The following is a 17,145-nucleotide window of genomic DNA, read 5'->3' as shown; positions in this document are numbered from 1 at the left end:
TTAGCCAAGCATGGTGGCAGGTGCCTGTAGACGAAGCTACTTGGGAGGCTGAGATGGAAGGATCAATTGAGCCCAGGAGTAAGGTTACAGTGAACTATGATCACACCCCTGCACTCCAGCCTGTGTGACAGAGTGAGACCCTGATTCTAAAAATAAAAAATAAATTAAAAACACATAAATACATAAATAAGTCTTATGGAATCAACAAATAAATAAATTGAATAAAGGATTGAGTAAAATTACTTAGTAATGAGGCCCTTCTTGTCTATCCTTATATAAAATAAATCCCCAGGCCCCCACATCCCCCTTACTGTTCTTATTTTTCTCCATACCATTCATAGTCATGTCATTCTATATATGTAATTGCTGATGGTCTTTCTCTTACTGGTAGAATGTAAGCTCCATGATAGAAGAGATGTTGTTGGTGTTTTCCTTTGTATTTTTTTCACTGCTTAATTCTCAGTGCACACAGTAAGCACACAATAAATATTTACTGTATGGATATTTAAGCAAGTCACTTCCCCTGATTTCTTCAAGTTATTTACATAACTTTGACGGTAAAATCTCTCTTCTATACATAATTTTTCCTTCAATCTCCACTTTTAACATCTGTCACCGGCAAACCTAACAAGTATACTCTTTGTCCAGGTCAATAATGAGAATTTTTAAGCACTTTATTAAATATTTATTGAGTGTTCCTCTATAACGGACACTCTACTATACATTTCTGCCTTATTTGTGGAATGTATTCAATGTAATTACGCCACACATGTAGACTTCCAGATCCTTGTGACAAACTTACTTTCCTTGGCTTTGTGGGAGAACACATACTGTTATGAAGCTCACTTTAAGGTAAATATTCCTTGAAAATACAAAACTGATAGATATATGTATGTAGGTTTCCTTCTTATATGTCTTTTACAAGCAATGAAGTTGTATATCTCCTTTAATGTTTAATGTGTTTCATCAGATAATGCCCTAGAAGTTATATCAAATTTTTCTGTCCACCTTTTGAAGGTGTATGAGAGTGAAAATATGCAGTCTGCTCCTTCACTAATAAAACTAGGACAAAAGCCATTCCAACTGAAATATGTGAAACACTTGGTTTTATTAATTTCAAGCATTTTAAACCTCTAAATTTGGACTCGAGTAAAGACATTTCATAGAAAAACTGAAATATTTTTATTTATTTTTTAATCTTGATAACTTGTAATAGTTTACAGCCACAGTGGCAGCTTTTATATGTGTACATGCATTTAAATACAGTTTCATAAATAGCCATGTGGCAAAATATTTGCCTCTAGGCAAAAAAAAATCTTTGACACTAAATGAACATCTTTAAGTAATACTGAAAATAGATGTGAGGTAATTTTTTATCTAAAGTGACTGTAGCCTATATTAAGACATACTCACTGTAACAATTCAAGTTTTAAAATCCTTGTTTTATAACTCAAAAATGTGTCTTTTTCAAAAAACACATCTTTACATTTATTGCTATTGTACGTTCATTTGGCAGGAAACAGGGATGTTTGATGTCTTGCAATGATAAAACAATCATATTCAATAGAAAATTATCTCACATTCTGCATGACTTTTGAAGATTCTACAAGATAATTACATAAGTGAAAAACCAATTTGTAGATATCTGAATGAGTACAACCATTTAATAAATATGAATAAAGCATTTCAGAATGTTTTAATGTACACTGCATTTTCTGATAGTAAGATTTTAGGTTAAAAGAAGATTATACTTTAAAAAGCTTACCATTTTGAAAAAAAATCGTATCACTGTTGGCAACGCCTTTTTCATATTTGAGATGCTAGTCCAACAAATTGTGTATCCATTTGTTTTTGTTTGATTTTATTGTTATTACATTCATGGTAATACTAAAACACACACACACACAATTACTTAGGTTTTTTTTTTTTTTTTTTTTTTTTTAATAAAAAGCCCAAAGAAAAGTGGTGACAAAGTTCAGGTGAAATTTTGAAATTGAGTTTTATAATTCTGCCCACATAGCAAAAGCTGAAATGGTCTATGAAGATGTAGTTTTTGAAATAATGAAGCAAGCAGTAAAACCAACAAAACCAAGTGAAAATTATACAAGGAAACACAATAATAAGTTAACAAAGGAATTATATATAATACAGATTTTCTTCATGTTGACAAGACATGATTTATTCCTTTCTAATATTTTCCCATCTCTTATAAATAAATAAGCTTGCTTGTTAATACTTTGTCTAACTCTAATTTTTATTCTGTTATCAATGTCATTAATACTTTATTTTTCTTTATTTCTCTTATAAAGTGACTTTTGAACTTCCTAGTTTGTTTAAACTATCTCCAGGTCAGAAAACCAAACACTGCATATTCCCACTCATAGGTGGGAATTAAACAATGAGAATACTTGGACACAGGCAGGGGAACATCACACACTGGGGCCTGTCATGGGGTTGGGGACTGGGGGAGGGAGAACATTGGGAGAAATGCCTAATGTAAAAGACAAGTTAATGGGTGCAGCAAACCAACCCAGCACATGTATACATATGTAACAAACATGCACGTTGTGCACATGTACACTAGAACTTAAAGTATAATAAAAATAAATAAATACATAAATAAAATAAAATGAATAAAAAATAAATACAAACATATTAATCATAAGTAAATGAAATATCTGATAATCTCATTATGTCTGGTAGTAATGTCACCTCTGAGTATTTAAATATTCATCTATATATTCCTTTGCTAAATTTCCTTTTATTTCTCTTTTATATTAAACTTTTTTAGAGATAGCACAACTCCAAAGCATCTTTTATTAATATAGAAAGGTCATATTTAGCAAAAGACACAAGGCAGGGAAGTGTCAGGCCTGAGGCCTGAGCCGTGCTGAGGGAGAAGGTGGCTCTGGACAAGTGGGAGAAGTGCTGGGAAGGGCTGAGTGGTGGGGGCCGCAGAAAGTTCCAGTGGGCAACACTGTCGGCAGGTCATGGGTGGGACTCACGGGGACCTCGCTAACTCTTGTTGTGTTGGCGGTGTGGGGTCGGGAGGGGGCAGTCTTTAGTGCTGCCACCTGGAGTGAGAACCGCCCCTTGGTTCCTGGAGGGCACCCATCAAGGGACACAGGACAGGAGGCCCAGGATGGTTAATGCAACTAGGCATGCAGGCCAGGGAGAAGCAGGTGCTCTGGAGTCCAGACACAGAGTCCTAGGAGCTTCCTGTTAAGTGCAGGCGTTCCGCTCTGTCTCTGCCAGGCACTCTGACTAGGGATGGATGATACCTCTCTTCAGGCGCTCCGTGGCGCTCTTGCTGCCAGCATAGGTGGGCTGGATCCCTTTGCCCATCTCTCCTGTGACCAACAGCAGTTCCGTGTAGGTGCTCTGGGAGCCCTGGGTGCCAGGTGGTTTTATGGCCTGCACACAGACGATGGTAGGGGGTCCAAAGTCGTTAAACAGCGGTCTGAAAGGGGCAGTGGCTCCTGGTCCTCAGCCCGATGGCGATGGGACACTTCCTGTAGGGACCAGAGTGCCCGGCCCAGGCGTGCTGGAGCCGGGGGTGCTGCTGGGGGCAGGGGTGGTAGGTTTGTAGGACATCCCCAATTCCTGGGCTCTGGGGAAGCCAACAGGCCGCTCTTTGGGGGTTGGCTGCGGGAGCACTCAGCAGCGATCTGGTTGGCAAGCGGGCTGCATGCCCCCTGGTAAATCTATATTAAACTTTTTAACTGCAATTTGTATTAAACTAAATACAGTTCAAATATTCTCCATGAAAATTTCACATTTGAGTTGAGACGTCCTAAAATGTAAATACACAATGAATTTCAAAGATTTCATATGAAAAAAGAATGCAAACTATCTCTAATAATTTTTATATTGATTACATATTGACCCAATATTTTGGATATATATTGGGTTAAATAAAATACACCATTTTAAAAAATTATGCTACATTTTTGTTAAAAAATTTAAATAAACTATATATGAAATTATTTCTTGGGATAGAAAAGGGGACATTATTAAATATTTACTTAAACTTTTTTCAAAAACACATCTTTAAAACACATTTTCAAACAAAACAAAAGTATTTTAATTTTGAATAGGTAAAATAAACTTATTCCTGCTGAAATTCAACCATAGCATGATTTCTTTTTTATGCATTTGAGGACTCTGTTTATAACCCAGATAAAAACATAAAACTTTTGAAACTCTTCTAAGAATGTCTAAAACAAATTATCTGTATAGATATCACGGCACAGATGATGCTGAGGCTGGACTGACTGAAGAAGAACAGGCTGAAGATGCTGTACTCGCACAGCAGCTGGCCCCCAGTTTACCCGCCCTTCATGTACGTGGCGATGGTCACCTGGCTTACCAGCAAAGTGAACAACAGGTCAGCGGCAGCCAGCTGCATAAGTGTTTATAAGGTGGTCTCCTTCTGCTCCTTGCGCGACTTGCACAGCACTACGATGGCCACCAGGTTGCCCACCACCCAGAAAATGGATGGTCCCAGGCTGTCCAGCAGATTGGGCTCCAGGCCAAGGACACACTGGTCTGGGAAGGGGTTAACATGACAGTGGCTGGTGCTACGCAGCCCTGGAGTGCAAAGCTGAGTCTGGGGATGGCAGAAGAGAGACAAAGCCACCATGAGTGAAATGACCACCTTCAGGGCATTAGACCCGTACCCAGGAAACAGGATGCTAACATGACAAGGGAGGAACTCAGTCTCACTCTCTGGATTGCAACCACTTACCAATGGCAGCCACCCAAATCTCCAGGCTCCCTCTGCTCCTGCCAGCAGCATACCCTTGCTGATCTTAATATTTATAAACTGAGCCTCTCATTCCTTTTCCTCCCCCCAGCCTATCTCACTCCACTGAGAAGACCCATCTCCAGGGAAAGGTAGCTCCCTAGTATTATTCCCGACAGATTCTGAGTTAATAAAATGCACATTGAAACCCTGGAAGACAATTTGGAGAGCGCTCTCTTTCCTCCTTGGCTCCCCTGGCAGTGCCCCATCTCCACGCCCTCTACTCGATGGCCCACATCCCATGTCCTGTGTAGCGGCCACAGTGGTGGTGCCTAAGATGATGAAAGCTGACTAACTGGTGTACCTGAGGAAGAAGTGAATTCTAAAAGCCAGGAAAACATATATGGGGGAACAATCAAGGAAAACTTCCGTGGCCTTGTGAGAGACCCAGACATCCAAATACAAGAAGCACAAATAACACCTGGGAAATTCATCACAAAAAGATCTTAGCCTAGGCACATTGTCATTAGGTTATCCAAAGTTAAGACAAAGGAAAGAATCTTAAGAGCAGTGAGACAGAAGCACTAGGTAACCTATAAAGGAAAAACTATCAAACTAACAGCAGATTTTGCAGCAGAAACCTTACACGGGATTGGGGCCCTTTCTTCAGCCTCCTCAAACAAAACAATTATCAGCTAAGAATTCTGTATCCAGTAAAACTAAACATCATATATGAAGGAAAGATACAGTCATTTTCAGACAAACAAATGCTGACAGAATTTGCCATTACCAAACCAGCACTGTAAGAACTGCTAAAAGGAGCTCTAAATCATGAAACAAATCCCGGAAACACATTAAAACAGAACTTCATTAAAGCATAAATCACACAAGACCTATAAAACAAAAATACAAGTTAAAAAACAAAAAACAAAAACAAAGTACAGAGGCAACAAAGAGCATGATGAAAGCAATGGTACCTCACTTTTTAATACTAATGTTGGTTGTAAATGGCTTCAATGCTCCACTTACAAGATACAGAACCACAGAATGGGTAAGAAATCACAAATTAACTATCTGCTGCCTTCAGGAGACTCACCTAACACATAACGACCTACATAAACTTAAGGAAAGTGGTAGGAAAAGGCATTTCAAGCAAATGGACATCAAAAGCAAGCAGCGGTAGCTATTCTCATATGAGACAAAACAAACTTTAAAGCAACAATAGCTAAAAGAGACAAAGACAGACAGTATAAAATGGTAAAGGTCTCATTCAGCAGAAAAATACGACAATCCTAACATACATGAACCTAACACTGGAGCTCCCAAATTTATGAAACAATTACTAGTAGACATAAGAAATCAGATAGACAGCAACACAGTAACAGTGGGGGACTTCAATGCTCCACTGACAGCACTAGACAGGTCATCAAGACAGAAAGTCAACAAAGAAACACTGGATTTAAACTATACTTTGGAACAAATGGACTTAACAGATATATACAGAACATTTCATCCAACAACCACAGAATACACATTCTATTCGACAGCACATGGAATTTTCTCCAAGATAGACCATATGATAGACCATAAAACGAGTCTCAATAAATTTAAGAAAATCGAAATTGTATCATGCACTCTCTCAGATCACAGTGGAATAAAACTGAAAATCAACTCCAAAATGAATCTTCCAAACCATGCAAATACATGGAAATTAAATAACCTGCTCCTGAATGAGCATTGGGTGAAAAACGAAATCAAGATGGAAATGTAAAAAATTTCTTCGAACTGGATGACACAACCTATCAAGACCTCTGGGATACAGCAAAGGCAGTGCTAAGAGGAAAGTTTCTAGCCCTATACACCTACATCAAAAAGTCTGAAAGAGCACGAAGAGACAATCTAAGTTCACATCTCAGGGAACTGGAGAAGCAGGAACAAGGCAAACCCAATCCCAGCAAACAAAGGAAATAACCAAGATCAGAGCAGAGCTAAATGAAATTGACACAACAACAACAACAACAAACAAAACATAAATAAAATGAAAAGTTGGTTATTTGAAAAGATAAATAAATTTGATAGACCATTAGCAAGATTAACCAAGAAAAGAAGACAGAAAATCCAAATAACCTCACTAAGAAATGAAACAGGATATTACAACTGACACCACTGAAATTTTAAAGATTATTCAAGGGTACTATGAACACCTTTTGGCACATAAACTAGAAAACCTAGAAGAGTTGGATAAATTCCTGGAAAAATACAACTCTCCCAGCTTAAATCAGGAAGAATTGGATACCCCAAGCAGACCAATAAAGCGAGCAGCAAGATTGAAATGGTAATTTTAAAATTACCACCAAAAAAACCCGAGGACCAGACAGATTCACAGCAGAATTCTACCAGACATTCAAAGAATGTCTTCTTTCATTCAAAGAAGAAATGATACCAATCCTTTCACACTATTCCACAAGACTGAGAAAGAAGAAACCCTCCCTGATTCATTCTATGAAGCCAGCATCACCCTAATACCAAAACCAAGAAAGGACATAACCAAAAAAGAAAACTACAGACCAATATCCTTGATGAACACAGATGCCAAAATCCTTAACAAAATAGTATCTAACTGAATCCAACAACATATCAAAAACATAATTCACCATGATCAAGTGGGTTTCATACCAGTGATACAGGAATAGTTTAACATATGCAAGTCAATAAATGTGATACACCAAATAAACAGAATTAAAAAAAAAACTCACATGATTATATCAACAGATGCAGAAAAAGCATTTGACAAACTCTAGCAATGCTTTATGATTAAAGCTCTCAGCAAAATAGGCATACAAGGGACATACCTTAATGTAATAAAAGCCATCTATGACAAACCCACAGCCAACATAATACTGAATGGGGAAAATGTGAAAGCCTTCCTTTTGAGAACTGGAACAAGACGAGGAGCCTACTCTCACAACTCCTCTTCAACATAGTACTGTAAGTCCTAGCCAGAGCAATCAGACAAAAGAAGGAAATAGAAGAAATCCAAGCCGGTAAGGAGGAAGTCAAACTGTCACTGGTTGCTGACGATATGATCTTTTGCCTTGAAAACCCTACGGACTCCTCTAGAAAGCTCCTAGAACTGATAAAAGAATTCAGCAAAGTTTCCACATATAAGATTAATGGACACAAATCAGTAGCTCTTCTATAAATCAACAGCTACCAAGCAGAGAATCACATCAAGAACTCAACCCCTTTTACAATAGCTGCGAAAAACAACAACAACAACAACAACAACAAAAAACAAAACTTAGGAATATACCTAGCAAAGAAATCAAAAGACCTCTACAATGAAATTACAAAACACTGCTGAAAGAAATAATAGATGGAGCCAAGCACGGTGGCACATGCCTATAATCCCAGCTATTCGGGAATCTGATGCAGAAGAATCGCTTGAACCTGGGAGGCAGAAGTTGTAGTGAGCCAAGATCACACCATTGCACTCCCACCTCACCGACAAGAGTGAAACTCCCTCTGGAAAAAAAAAAAAAAAAAAGAAAGAAAATAAATCATAGATGACACAAACAAACGGAAACACATCCCCATGCTCATGGATGGGTAGAACCAATATTGTGAAAATTACCATTCTGTTAAAGGCAATCTACAAATTCAATGCAATCCCCATCTGAATACCAACACAATTCTTCACAGAATTACAAAAACAATTCTAAAATTAATATGGAATCAAAAGAGAGCCATGTAGCCAAACCAAGGCTAAGCAAAAAGAACAAACCTGGAGGCATCACACTACTTGATTTCAAACTGTACAATAAGGCCATAGTTAACCAAATCTGCATGGTACTGGTTTAAAAATAGGCACATAGACCAATGGAACAGAAGAGAGAACCCAGAAATTAACCCAACTACTTACAGCCAACTGATCTTCAACACAGTAAACAAAAACATAAAGTGGGGAAAGGACACCCTTTTCAACACATGATGTCGGGATAATTGGCGAGCCACATGTAGGGGAATAAAACTGGATTCTCATCTCTCACCTTATACAAAAATCTACTCAAGATGGATTAAGAACTTACACCTAATTCCTGAACTATAAAAATTCTAGAAGATAACACTGGATAAACCTTTCTAGACATTGGCATAGGCAAGGATTTCATGACCAAGAACCCAAATGCAAATGCAATAAAAACAAAGATAAGTAGCTGGGACTTAAACTAAAGAGCTTTTGCATGGCAAAGGGAACAGTCAGCAGAGTAAATAGACAACCCACAGAGTGGGACCCCTGACCCTGACCCCTAACACCTGACGCTGACCCCTAACCCCTGACCCTAACCCCTAACCGCTAATCCTAACCCTTAACCCCAACCCTAACGCTAAAACCTAACCCCAACCCTCACCCTCACCCTAACACAACCCTAACCCCTAATCCCTAACCCCTTTTAACCCCTAACTCTAAACGTTGACTCCTAACTCCTAACTCTGACCTCAACCCCCAACTCCAACCCCTAACACTAAACATAACCCCTAACCCCTAACCGTAACACCAGCCTTAACGCTAGGTTCGTTACTACGTTTGTATTGACTATGTCAATGTTGATTATTATGATCTCTGTCTTAGGACTGCAGGGCAGCGAGGAGATTGAGGATCTTATATTAATATTTTTGTATTGAGGCAGTGCATTAGCATTACAGGTGCTTGTTACATGAGCAATAGGGGTGTCATATTCTGGGTGTCATGTCTGCATTAGGAATGCTGCATTTGTTTTCCAAGGTTGCGGTGTGGATCTCGCACTTGCAGCCGCCGTGCCTTGGCTGTGGAGAACCTCTGTGGGCAGGATTCAGAGGGGCTTTTGGTTTCCCGTTTTCCACACTGAACCCTTCTTACTGGGCTCTGACCCTGATTATTCAGGGCTGCAGACAGGAAGCATTTCATTCACCATCGATGAGGCCCCGAGTTGTCCCAAAGAGAGTCAGTGCCCCCAATGTCTGTGCTGAGGAGAACGCTGCTCTGCCTTCGCGATGTCCCCCGGGTCTGTGCTGAGCAGAACGCAGCTCTGCCCTCGCGGTGTCCCCGGCCCGCCCTGGTCTGTGCTGAGGAGAACACTGCTCCGCCTTCGCTGTATCTCCGAAGTCTGTTCAGAGAAGAACTCAGCTCCGCCCTCGCGATGCTCTCCGGGTCTGTGCTGAGGGGAAGGCAGCTCCGCCCTCGCATGGTGGCGCACAGCGCCGGCGCGGTGAGGGGGTAGGGGGTGGGGGGGTGCACAGCTCAGGCGCAGGGAGGCGCACAGCAGGGCAAGTGGCACCACCAGCGGGTCCGTCAGGCCTCCCGCGCACGCATGCCAGCGGCCACCCAGACCACGCTCCGCCACCTGGGCGCCCGAGGTGCAGTCGCCCTCTGTGTGCAGGCAGCAGCTGCCTGGCAACCCCCGAGCTCGCTCGCGCTCCCAGCATCGCAGAACCAGGACCAGGTGTCCCAGTGGCTGCGGTCAAGCCAGGCATTCTGCCCGGCGGCAGCGGCTGCACAGAAGCGAGAACTAAGAACTCGCCGCTCAACCCCACACGGGGTGACTGCCGAGTGCCCATACCAACGGCCCCGATCTCCCTCAGGTGGAGGAGTGGGTGGGAGACACGGCCTGGGGGCCCTCAGGCTGGGCACGCTGGCGATCCCGAGGCCGACCAGGCCATGCACCTCCAGCCCGCCGTGGCACCTAAGCTGCGGGCGCCTTCTGTGTGCAGGCAGCAGTCTCCAGGCAACTCCCACGCCCGCCCGCACTCCCCACATCTCAGAAGCAGGGCCAGATGTCCCTGTGGCTGCGGCGAAGCCAGGCGGTCTGCCCTGCAGCAGCAGCACAGGGGCGGGAACCGGCCCTCAGCACTATGCCCCGTGGCTGCAGAGGGCCCCTGGCTAGAGGTCTCGAGCTCTGGCAGAGGAGGAGCTGGGCAGGGGCAGGGTCTGGCGGCCTCTCAGGTCAGGGGCACTAGCTATCCAGAGGCCGCACATGCCATGCTCCCCAACTGGGCGCCCAGCTACAGGCGCCGGGCAACTCCCAAGCTGGCTGGCGCACCCAGCCTCGCAGACCCGGACCTAGATGTCGCCGTGGCTGCGGCCAAGCCAGGCGGTCTGCCCGGCGGCGGCTGCACCGGGGCACGAACCGACCCTCGGCCCTATCCCCTGTGGCCGCGGACGGCCCTTGCAGCGGCCCTCATCTCTCTTCTGAGGAGAAGAGGGGCGGGATTCACGGCCAGGCGGGCCCTCAGGCGGGAAGCGATGCGCGCCTGCGATTCCGGGATGTCTGACGCCAGCCCAGGAGAACCCGCAAGCCAGTGGCGCCTGTTTCTCTGCGTGATTCTGCGAGGAACGACCAAATTGTTTTCCACAGCAAGTGCATAATTTTCTATTCCTAGCTGCCAGTTCATGATGGCTCCAGTTTCTCCACCTCCTTAGCAACATTTATTTTCTGTGTCGTTATGAAAGCCTTACTAGTGGATGCAAAGTGGCATCTCATTTGTTTTGTCTTGCATTTTATTAATGAATAACGGTGTTTAACATCTTTTCTTGTCCTTCTTAGACATTTGTGTATCTTCTTTGGAGAAATGTCTATTCAAGTCCTTTGCCTATTTTTTAATTGGGATCTTAGAAATTCTGTTGTTGAGTTGTGGGACATTAAGCTTTTATCAGATACACACTTTGATTTTATCAGATACATATTTTCTCACATACTATGGGTTGTCTTTTCACTCCCTTGATAGTATCCTTTGATGCATAAAGGGTTTTTATTTTGATTAAATCTAATTTACGTGTATTTTCTTTTGTTATCTGTGCTTTTCTGTCATATTTCAAAATACACTTAAAACTCAAAAGGTCATAAAGGTTTACCTTGTGTTTTCTTCTAAGAGTTACATATTTTTAGTCCTTACATTTAAGTCTTTTATTAATTTATAATTAATTTTTGTATATACTGCAAGGTAGGGGTCTAACTTCTCTCTTGTGCACTGACATCCAGCTGTTGAAGAGACTGTTCTTTCCTCCCTTGACTAGACTTGGCCACCTTGTTGAACAGTCATTGACCATATATGTGAGGACTAATTTGTAGGATCTCAAATCTGTTCTATTGTATTGGTCTAAAAGTCTATTGGTCTTATGCCAGTACCACACTCTCTTGATGACTGTAGATTTGTAGTAGGCTGTGAAACTGAAAAATGTGAGTTTTCCAATATTCTTTTTCAAGACTGTTTTGTCTGTCAGATCCTTTGAATGTCTGTATGATTTTAGAATGAGTTTCTTTGTTTCTGCAAAAATGCCTTTGGGATTTTGATGGTATTGCATTGAATTTGTAGATTACTTTAGATGGTATTGTCATCTTAACAATATTGTCTTACAACCCATGAACACAGAATGTCTTTCCAGTTATTTCCACTCTCTTTAGTTTTTTTCAGCAGTTTTGTGTATACCATGGTTAGATTTATGCCTGAGTAACTTATTCTTTGATGCTATTATAAATGGAATTTTTAAAATGTTTTCATAGTTCTTTACAACTAACTATATAGAAATATAGCTCATTTGCCTATGTTTGTTTTGCATCCTGCCTCTTTTATTAGTTATAATCGGTTTTGTGTTTTGTTTGGAGCTTTATACACATAAGATCATGTGTAAATATAATTTTACTTCTATTTTTTATTTCTAATTTAGATGCCTTTTATTTATTTGTCTTGCCTAATTGCTCTGGCTAAAATTGCCAGTGCTACGTTGAATACAAGTGGTAAATGCACCATCCTTCGTCTTGTTCTAGATGTTAGGAAAACAGCTTTCAGTGTTTCATCATTAATCATGATATTAACTGTTGGTTTTTTGTACATCCCATTGTCATGTTGCAGAAGATCCCTTCTATGCCTAGTTTATTATTTTTATTATAGCAGGGCGTTGTATTTCATCAATGTTTTCTCTGCATCAATTGAAATAATCACTTGCTTATTCATTTTACTGTTACAGTATATTACACTGATTGATTTTTTATATGTTGAGCCACCCTTGCATTTTGGGGATAAATCTCACAGGGTGATAGTTTACAATCCTTTGATTATACAGCATTGCTGCTAGTATTTTATTAGTATTGCTAGTATTTTGCTGAGATTTTTGCTTATATATTCATAAGGGATATTGTGCTGTAGTTCTCTTTTTTGTGCTCTCTTTGGCTTTGGGATAAGGATAATGCTGTTATCAAAAAATGAATTAGCAAGTATTCCTTCTTCATATATTTTGTCAGAAGAGTTTGAGAAGAAATGGTATTAATTCTTTACATGTTAGCTTGACTCACCAGTTAATGAAGATATTTGGTCATAAATGTTTCTTTGTTAATCGCTTTTGATTACTAATTCAAGCTCCTAGGTTATAGGTCTATTCAGATTTTCTTTTTCTTCTTGAGCCACTTTGGTAGTTTGTGTCTTTCTAATGATTTGTCCATTTCATCCAGGGCACCTAATTTGTTGTTAGACAGTTGTCCACACAGTATACTCCTGTAATCCTTTTGTATTTCTGTAAAGTTGGTAGTAATGACTCTGCTTTCATTTATTATTTTAATAATTAGTCTTCCATCTTTTGCTCAGTCAATATAGCAAAAGGCTTGATCTTTCAAAGAATCTATGCTGATTCATTCTACTGTTCTCCAACCTTCTATTTTATTGATTTATGCTCTAATTATGCTCTTTATTATTTCTTTCCTTCTGCTAGCTTTGGATTTAGTCTTTTTTTGTTTTCTTCCACTGCCTTTAGGTATAGAGTGAGGATATTGCTTTGAGATTTTTTCTTAAATGTAGTTGTTTATATCCATACATTTTCCTTTGAACCCTACTTTCACTGCATTCAGTAATTTTTGGTATGTTTTGTTTTTATTTTAATTTGTCTCAAAATATTTTATAATGTTGCTTGTGATTTATTTTTTCACTCACTGGTAGCTGAAGACCGTATTGTTTAATTTCCACATTTTTGTGAATTTTCCAGTTTTCACTTATGTATCTGTTGTTTCTTCCATTGTGGTTGCAAATTATATTTTGTATGATTTCAAACTTTTAAAAATGATTAGGACATATTTTGTGGATGAAGATATGGCCTATCCTAGAGAAAGTTCCATATACACTTGAAAAGAATGTATACTCTGCTGTTGTTGGACTGTCCTGTATATGTGTATTAGCTCTCAGTGGCTTATACTGTTTTTTAAGTCTTGTATTTCTCAGGAAGCTTTTGTCTGGTTTTTCTCTCCATTAATTAAAATGAGGTATTGAAGTGTCCAACTGTGACTGTTAATTATTTCAGCTTTACTAAGGTGTAATAGAGAAATAAAAATCATACATGTGATGCGTTCATATGCACATTGTGAAATGATTACCAAAGTGAAGTCAATTAACATGTCAATTACCTCACAGAATAGTTACCTTTTTGTGTGCATGCATGGGATAAGAAAACTTAACTCTATCCCCTGTGACTGCAGAGTGGCCATTCCAGCTGCTCCAGGCTCCAGCAGAGGAAGACCAGGGCAGGTGGCACCACCAGGGGGGCCATCAGGCCTGGCGCACACGCATTCCAGAGGCCAACCAGACCATGCACCGCTGCCTGGGCGCCCAAGCTGCAGTCGCCCTCTGTGTGCAGGCAGCAGCTGCCTGGCAACCCCCGAGCCCGCTTGCGCTCCCAGCCTAGAAGAGCCAGGGCCTGGTGTCCCAGTGGCTGCGGTCAAGCCAGGCATTCTGCACGGCGGCGGCTGCACAGGAGCGAGACCTGAGAACCCGCCGCTCAACCCCACACGGGGTGACTGCCGAGTGCCCATGGCAGCAGCCCTGATCTCCCTCAGGTGGAGGAGTGGGTGGGAGGCACGGCCTGGGGGCCCTCAGGCTGGGCACGCTGGCGATCCCGAGGCCGACCAGGCCATGCACCTCCAGCCCGCCTGGGCACCCAAGCTGCAGCCGCCTTCTGTGTGCAGGCAGTAGTCTCCAGGCAACTCCCGAGCCCGCCCGCACTCCCCATATCTCGGAAGCAGGGCCAGATGTCCCTGTGACTGCGGCAAAGCCAGGCGGTCTGCCCTGTAGCAGCTGCACTGGGGCGGGAAGTGGCCCTCAGTCCCATCTCCAGTGGCTGCAGAGGGCCCCTGGCTAGAGGTCTCGAGCTCTGGCAGAGGAGGAGCCGGGCAGGGGTAGGGTCCGGCTTGACCTTTTGGAATTACAATACACTTCACTCATCAACCACAGAACATACACTAGAGTATCATCTGCGTGCGGATGAGTATACTGCTCAAAGCGATTTACAGATTCAATGCTTTTCCTATCAAACTACTAATGTCATTTTTCACAAAATAGAAAACATCTAAAATTTATATGGAACCTAAAAGGAGTCTGAGTAGACCAGCCAAAGCAATACTAAAGCTAGAGACATAGGCTAGAGACATCATATTACATGACTTCAAACAATACTAGAAGACTATAGTAATCAAAACAACATGGTACTGGTAGAAAAACAGACACATAGACCAATGGAACAGACTAGAGTACTAGAAACTAAGGCCACGTGCCTGCAACCATCACATCTTTAACAAAGTTGACAAAAGTAAGCAATGGGAAAAAAACTTTTTATTTAATAAATAATCCGGGGATAACTGGCTAGTCATATGCAGAAGAAGAAAACTAGACCCCCATATTTCACCAAATACAAAAATTAGCTTAAGATGGATTAAAGAGTTAAATGTAAAATCTCAAGCTATAAAACGCCTAGAAAAAACCTAGGAAATACTTTTCTTGATAATGGCCTTGGCAAATAATTTATGGCTAAGTCCCCAAAAGCAATTGCAACTAAAACAAAAATTGACAAGTGGGATTTAATTAAACTGAAAAACTTTTGCACAACAAGAGAAACTATCAAGGTAGTAAAGAGATAACCCACAGAATGAAAGAAAATATTCACAAACTACGCATCTAACAGAGGTCTATTATTCAGAACCTATAAGGAACTTAAACAAATCAACAAGCAAGCAGCAAGTAACTCCATTAAAAAGTGGGTAACAGGACACGAACAGACACTTCTCAAAAGAAGACATACACAAAAGCACCCAACAAACATATGTAAAAGTGCTCATCATCATTATTTATTAGAGAAATGCAAATCAAAACCGAAATGAAATACCATTTCACACCAGTCAGAATGGCTTTTTTTGAAAAGTCAAAAGAAAAACACATATCGGTGAAGATTTAGAGAATAGAGAACACTTATACACTTTCTGAAGGAATGTAAATTAGTTCAGCCACTGTGGAAAGCAGGTTGGGAATTTCTTAAAGAACTGAGAGTTGAACTACCATTCAACCCAGTAACCCCATTACTGGGTATATACCCGAAAGAAAACAAATATCCTACCAAAAAGACACATGTAGCCATATTTTTATCACAGCAGTATTCACAATCACAAAGACATACACTTAACCCAGGCGTCCAGCAGTGGTGGTCTGGATAAAGACTCATGGAATACTATACAGCCATAAAAAACTCAAAATTATGCCATTTGAAGCAACATGGATGCACTGTTTCCAGGAAGCTAACGCAAAAGCAAAAAACAAAATACTGCATGTTCTCTCTCATAAGTGGGAGCTAAATGCTAGGTACAGATGGTCATAATACAGAAGGGCGGGAGGGGCCGGGACTGGTGGCTCACGCCTGTAATCCCAACACTTTGGGAGGCCAAGGTGAGCAGATCACCCGAGGTCATGAGTTTGAGACCAGCTTGGCCAATGTGGTGAAACCTCGCCTTTAATGAAAACACAAAAATTAACTGGGCATGGTGGCTGGCGCCTGTAATCCCAGCTACTCGGGGGTCTGAGGCGGAGAGTCGCTTGAACGTGGGGGACGGAGGTTGTAGTGAGCCAAGATCGCGCCACATCACTCCAGCCTGGGAGACGGAGCAAAACTCTGTCTCAAAAACAAAGAAACAAACAAAAAACAAAGAGGGAGGAGGGAGGGAATATAGATTGATTAAAACTACCAATTGGTTAGTGTCCTCTCTACCTTGGTAATGAATTCATTCATTTAATTCATAATTCATTCATTCAATTCATAATTCAGTTCCCCCTGAGAAAAAAATATTCACTCATCATTAAAATCTCTCTGTATCTTACTGATTTCAGATAGAAGTTAAATTTCACCTTAATAACAGAAACAAAAGAACTAGTTAAACTGACAAAAACTAATAAACGTTTACTCAAATTTACTGACAGAGTCATGGGTACTTCATATAATAGTAACATTCTACCACCAGTTTTAAGTAAAATAAATAAGGCAACAATCTTAACTCCATCGCCTACCGGGAGGGACGTGCCCCCGCTCCCAGGTGAGTGGGAACCTGCACCCTGGGCAGGCT

The 17,145-nt window shown here is 41.2% G+C and overlaps 2 protein-coding genes across 2 annotated transcripts; one reads left to right on the top strand and one right to left on the bottom strand.

The window, feature by feature from the left end:
• Positions 1-2,703: 2,703 nt before the first annotated feature.
• On the bottom strand, positions 2,704-9,984 carry LOC129025894 (cyclin-dependent kinase 2-associated protein 2). The gene is given in 3 exon segments (XM_063660938.1): positions 2,704-3,793; positions 4,370-4,609; positions 9,694-9,984. A coding segment is annotated over 1 exon segment (372 nt). The 5' UTR covers positions 3,595-3,793; positions 4,370-4,609; positions 9,694-9,984; the 3' UTR covers positions 2,704-3,222.
• A 37-nt stretch (positions 9,985-10,021) lies between these two features.
• LOC129025631 (uncharacterized) lies at positions 10,022-11,622 on the top strand. The gene has a single exon (XM_054473281.1). It carries the CDS (start codon positions 10,440-10,442, stop codon positions 11,145-11,147), a length of 708 nt encoding a protein of 235 aa, XP_054329256.1. The 5' UTR covers positions 10,022-10,439; the 3' UTR covers positions 11,148-11,622.
• The last annotated feature ends 5,523 nt before the right edge of the window (positions 11,623-17,145 follow it).

This window comes from Pongo pygmaeus, chromosome Y, assembly GCF_028885625.2.
Source record: "Pongo pygmaeus isolate AG05252 chromosome Y, NHGRI_mPonPyg2-v2.0_pri, whole genome shotgun sequence".
Classification (NCBI taxonomy): domain Eukaryota; kingdom Metazoa; phylum Chordata; class Mammalia; order Primates; family Hominidae; genus Pongo; species Pongo pygmaeus.
The sequence above is the reverse complement of the archived record's forward strand: the minus strand, read 5'-3'. Positions and strand labels throughout refer to the sequence as shown.

Excerpts from the sequence above, each read along its gene's own strand:
- LOC129025631 (XM_054473281.1), top strand. The coding sequence starts at position 10,440 with ATGCACCTCCAGCCCGCCGTGGCACCTAAGCTGCGGGCGCCTTCTGTG.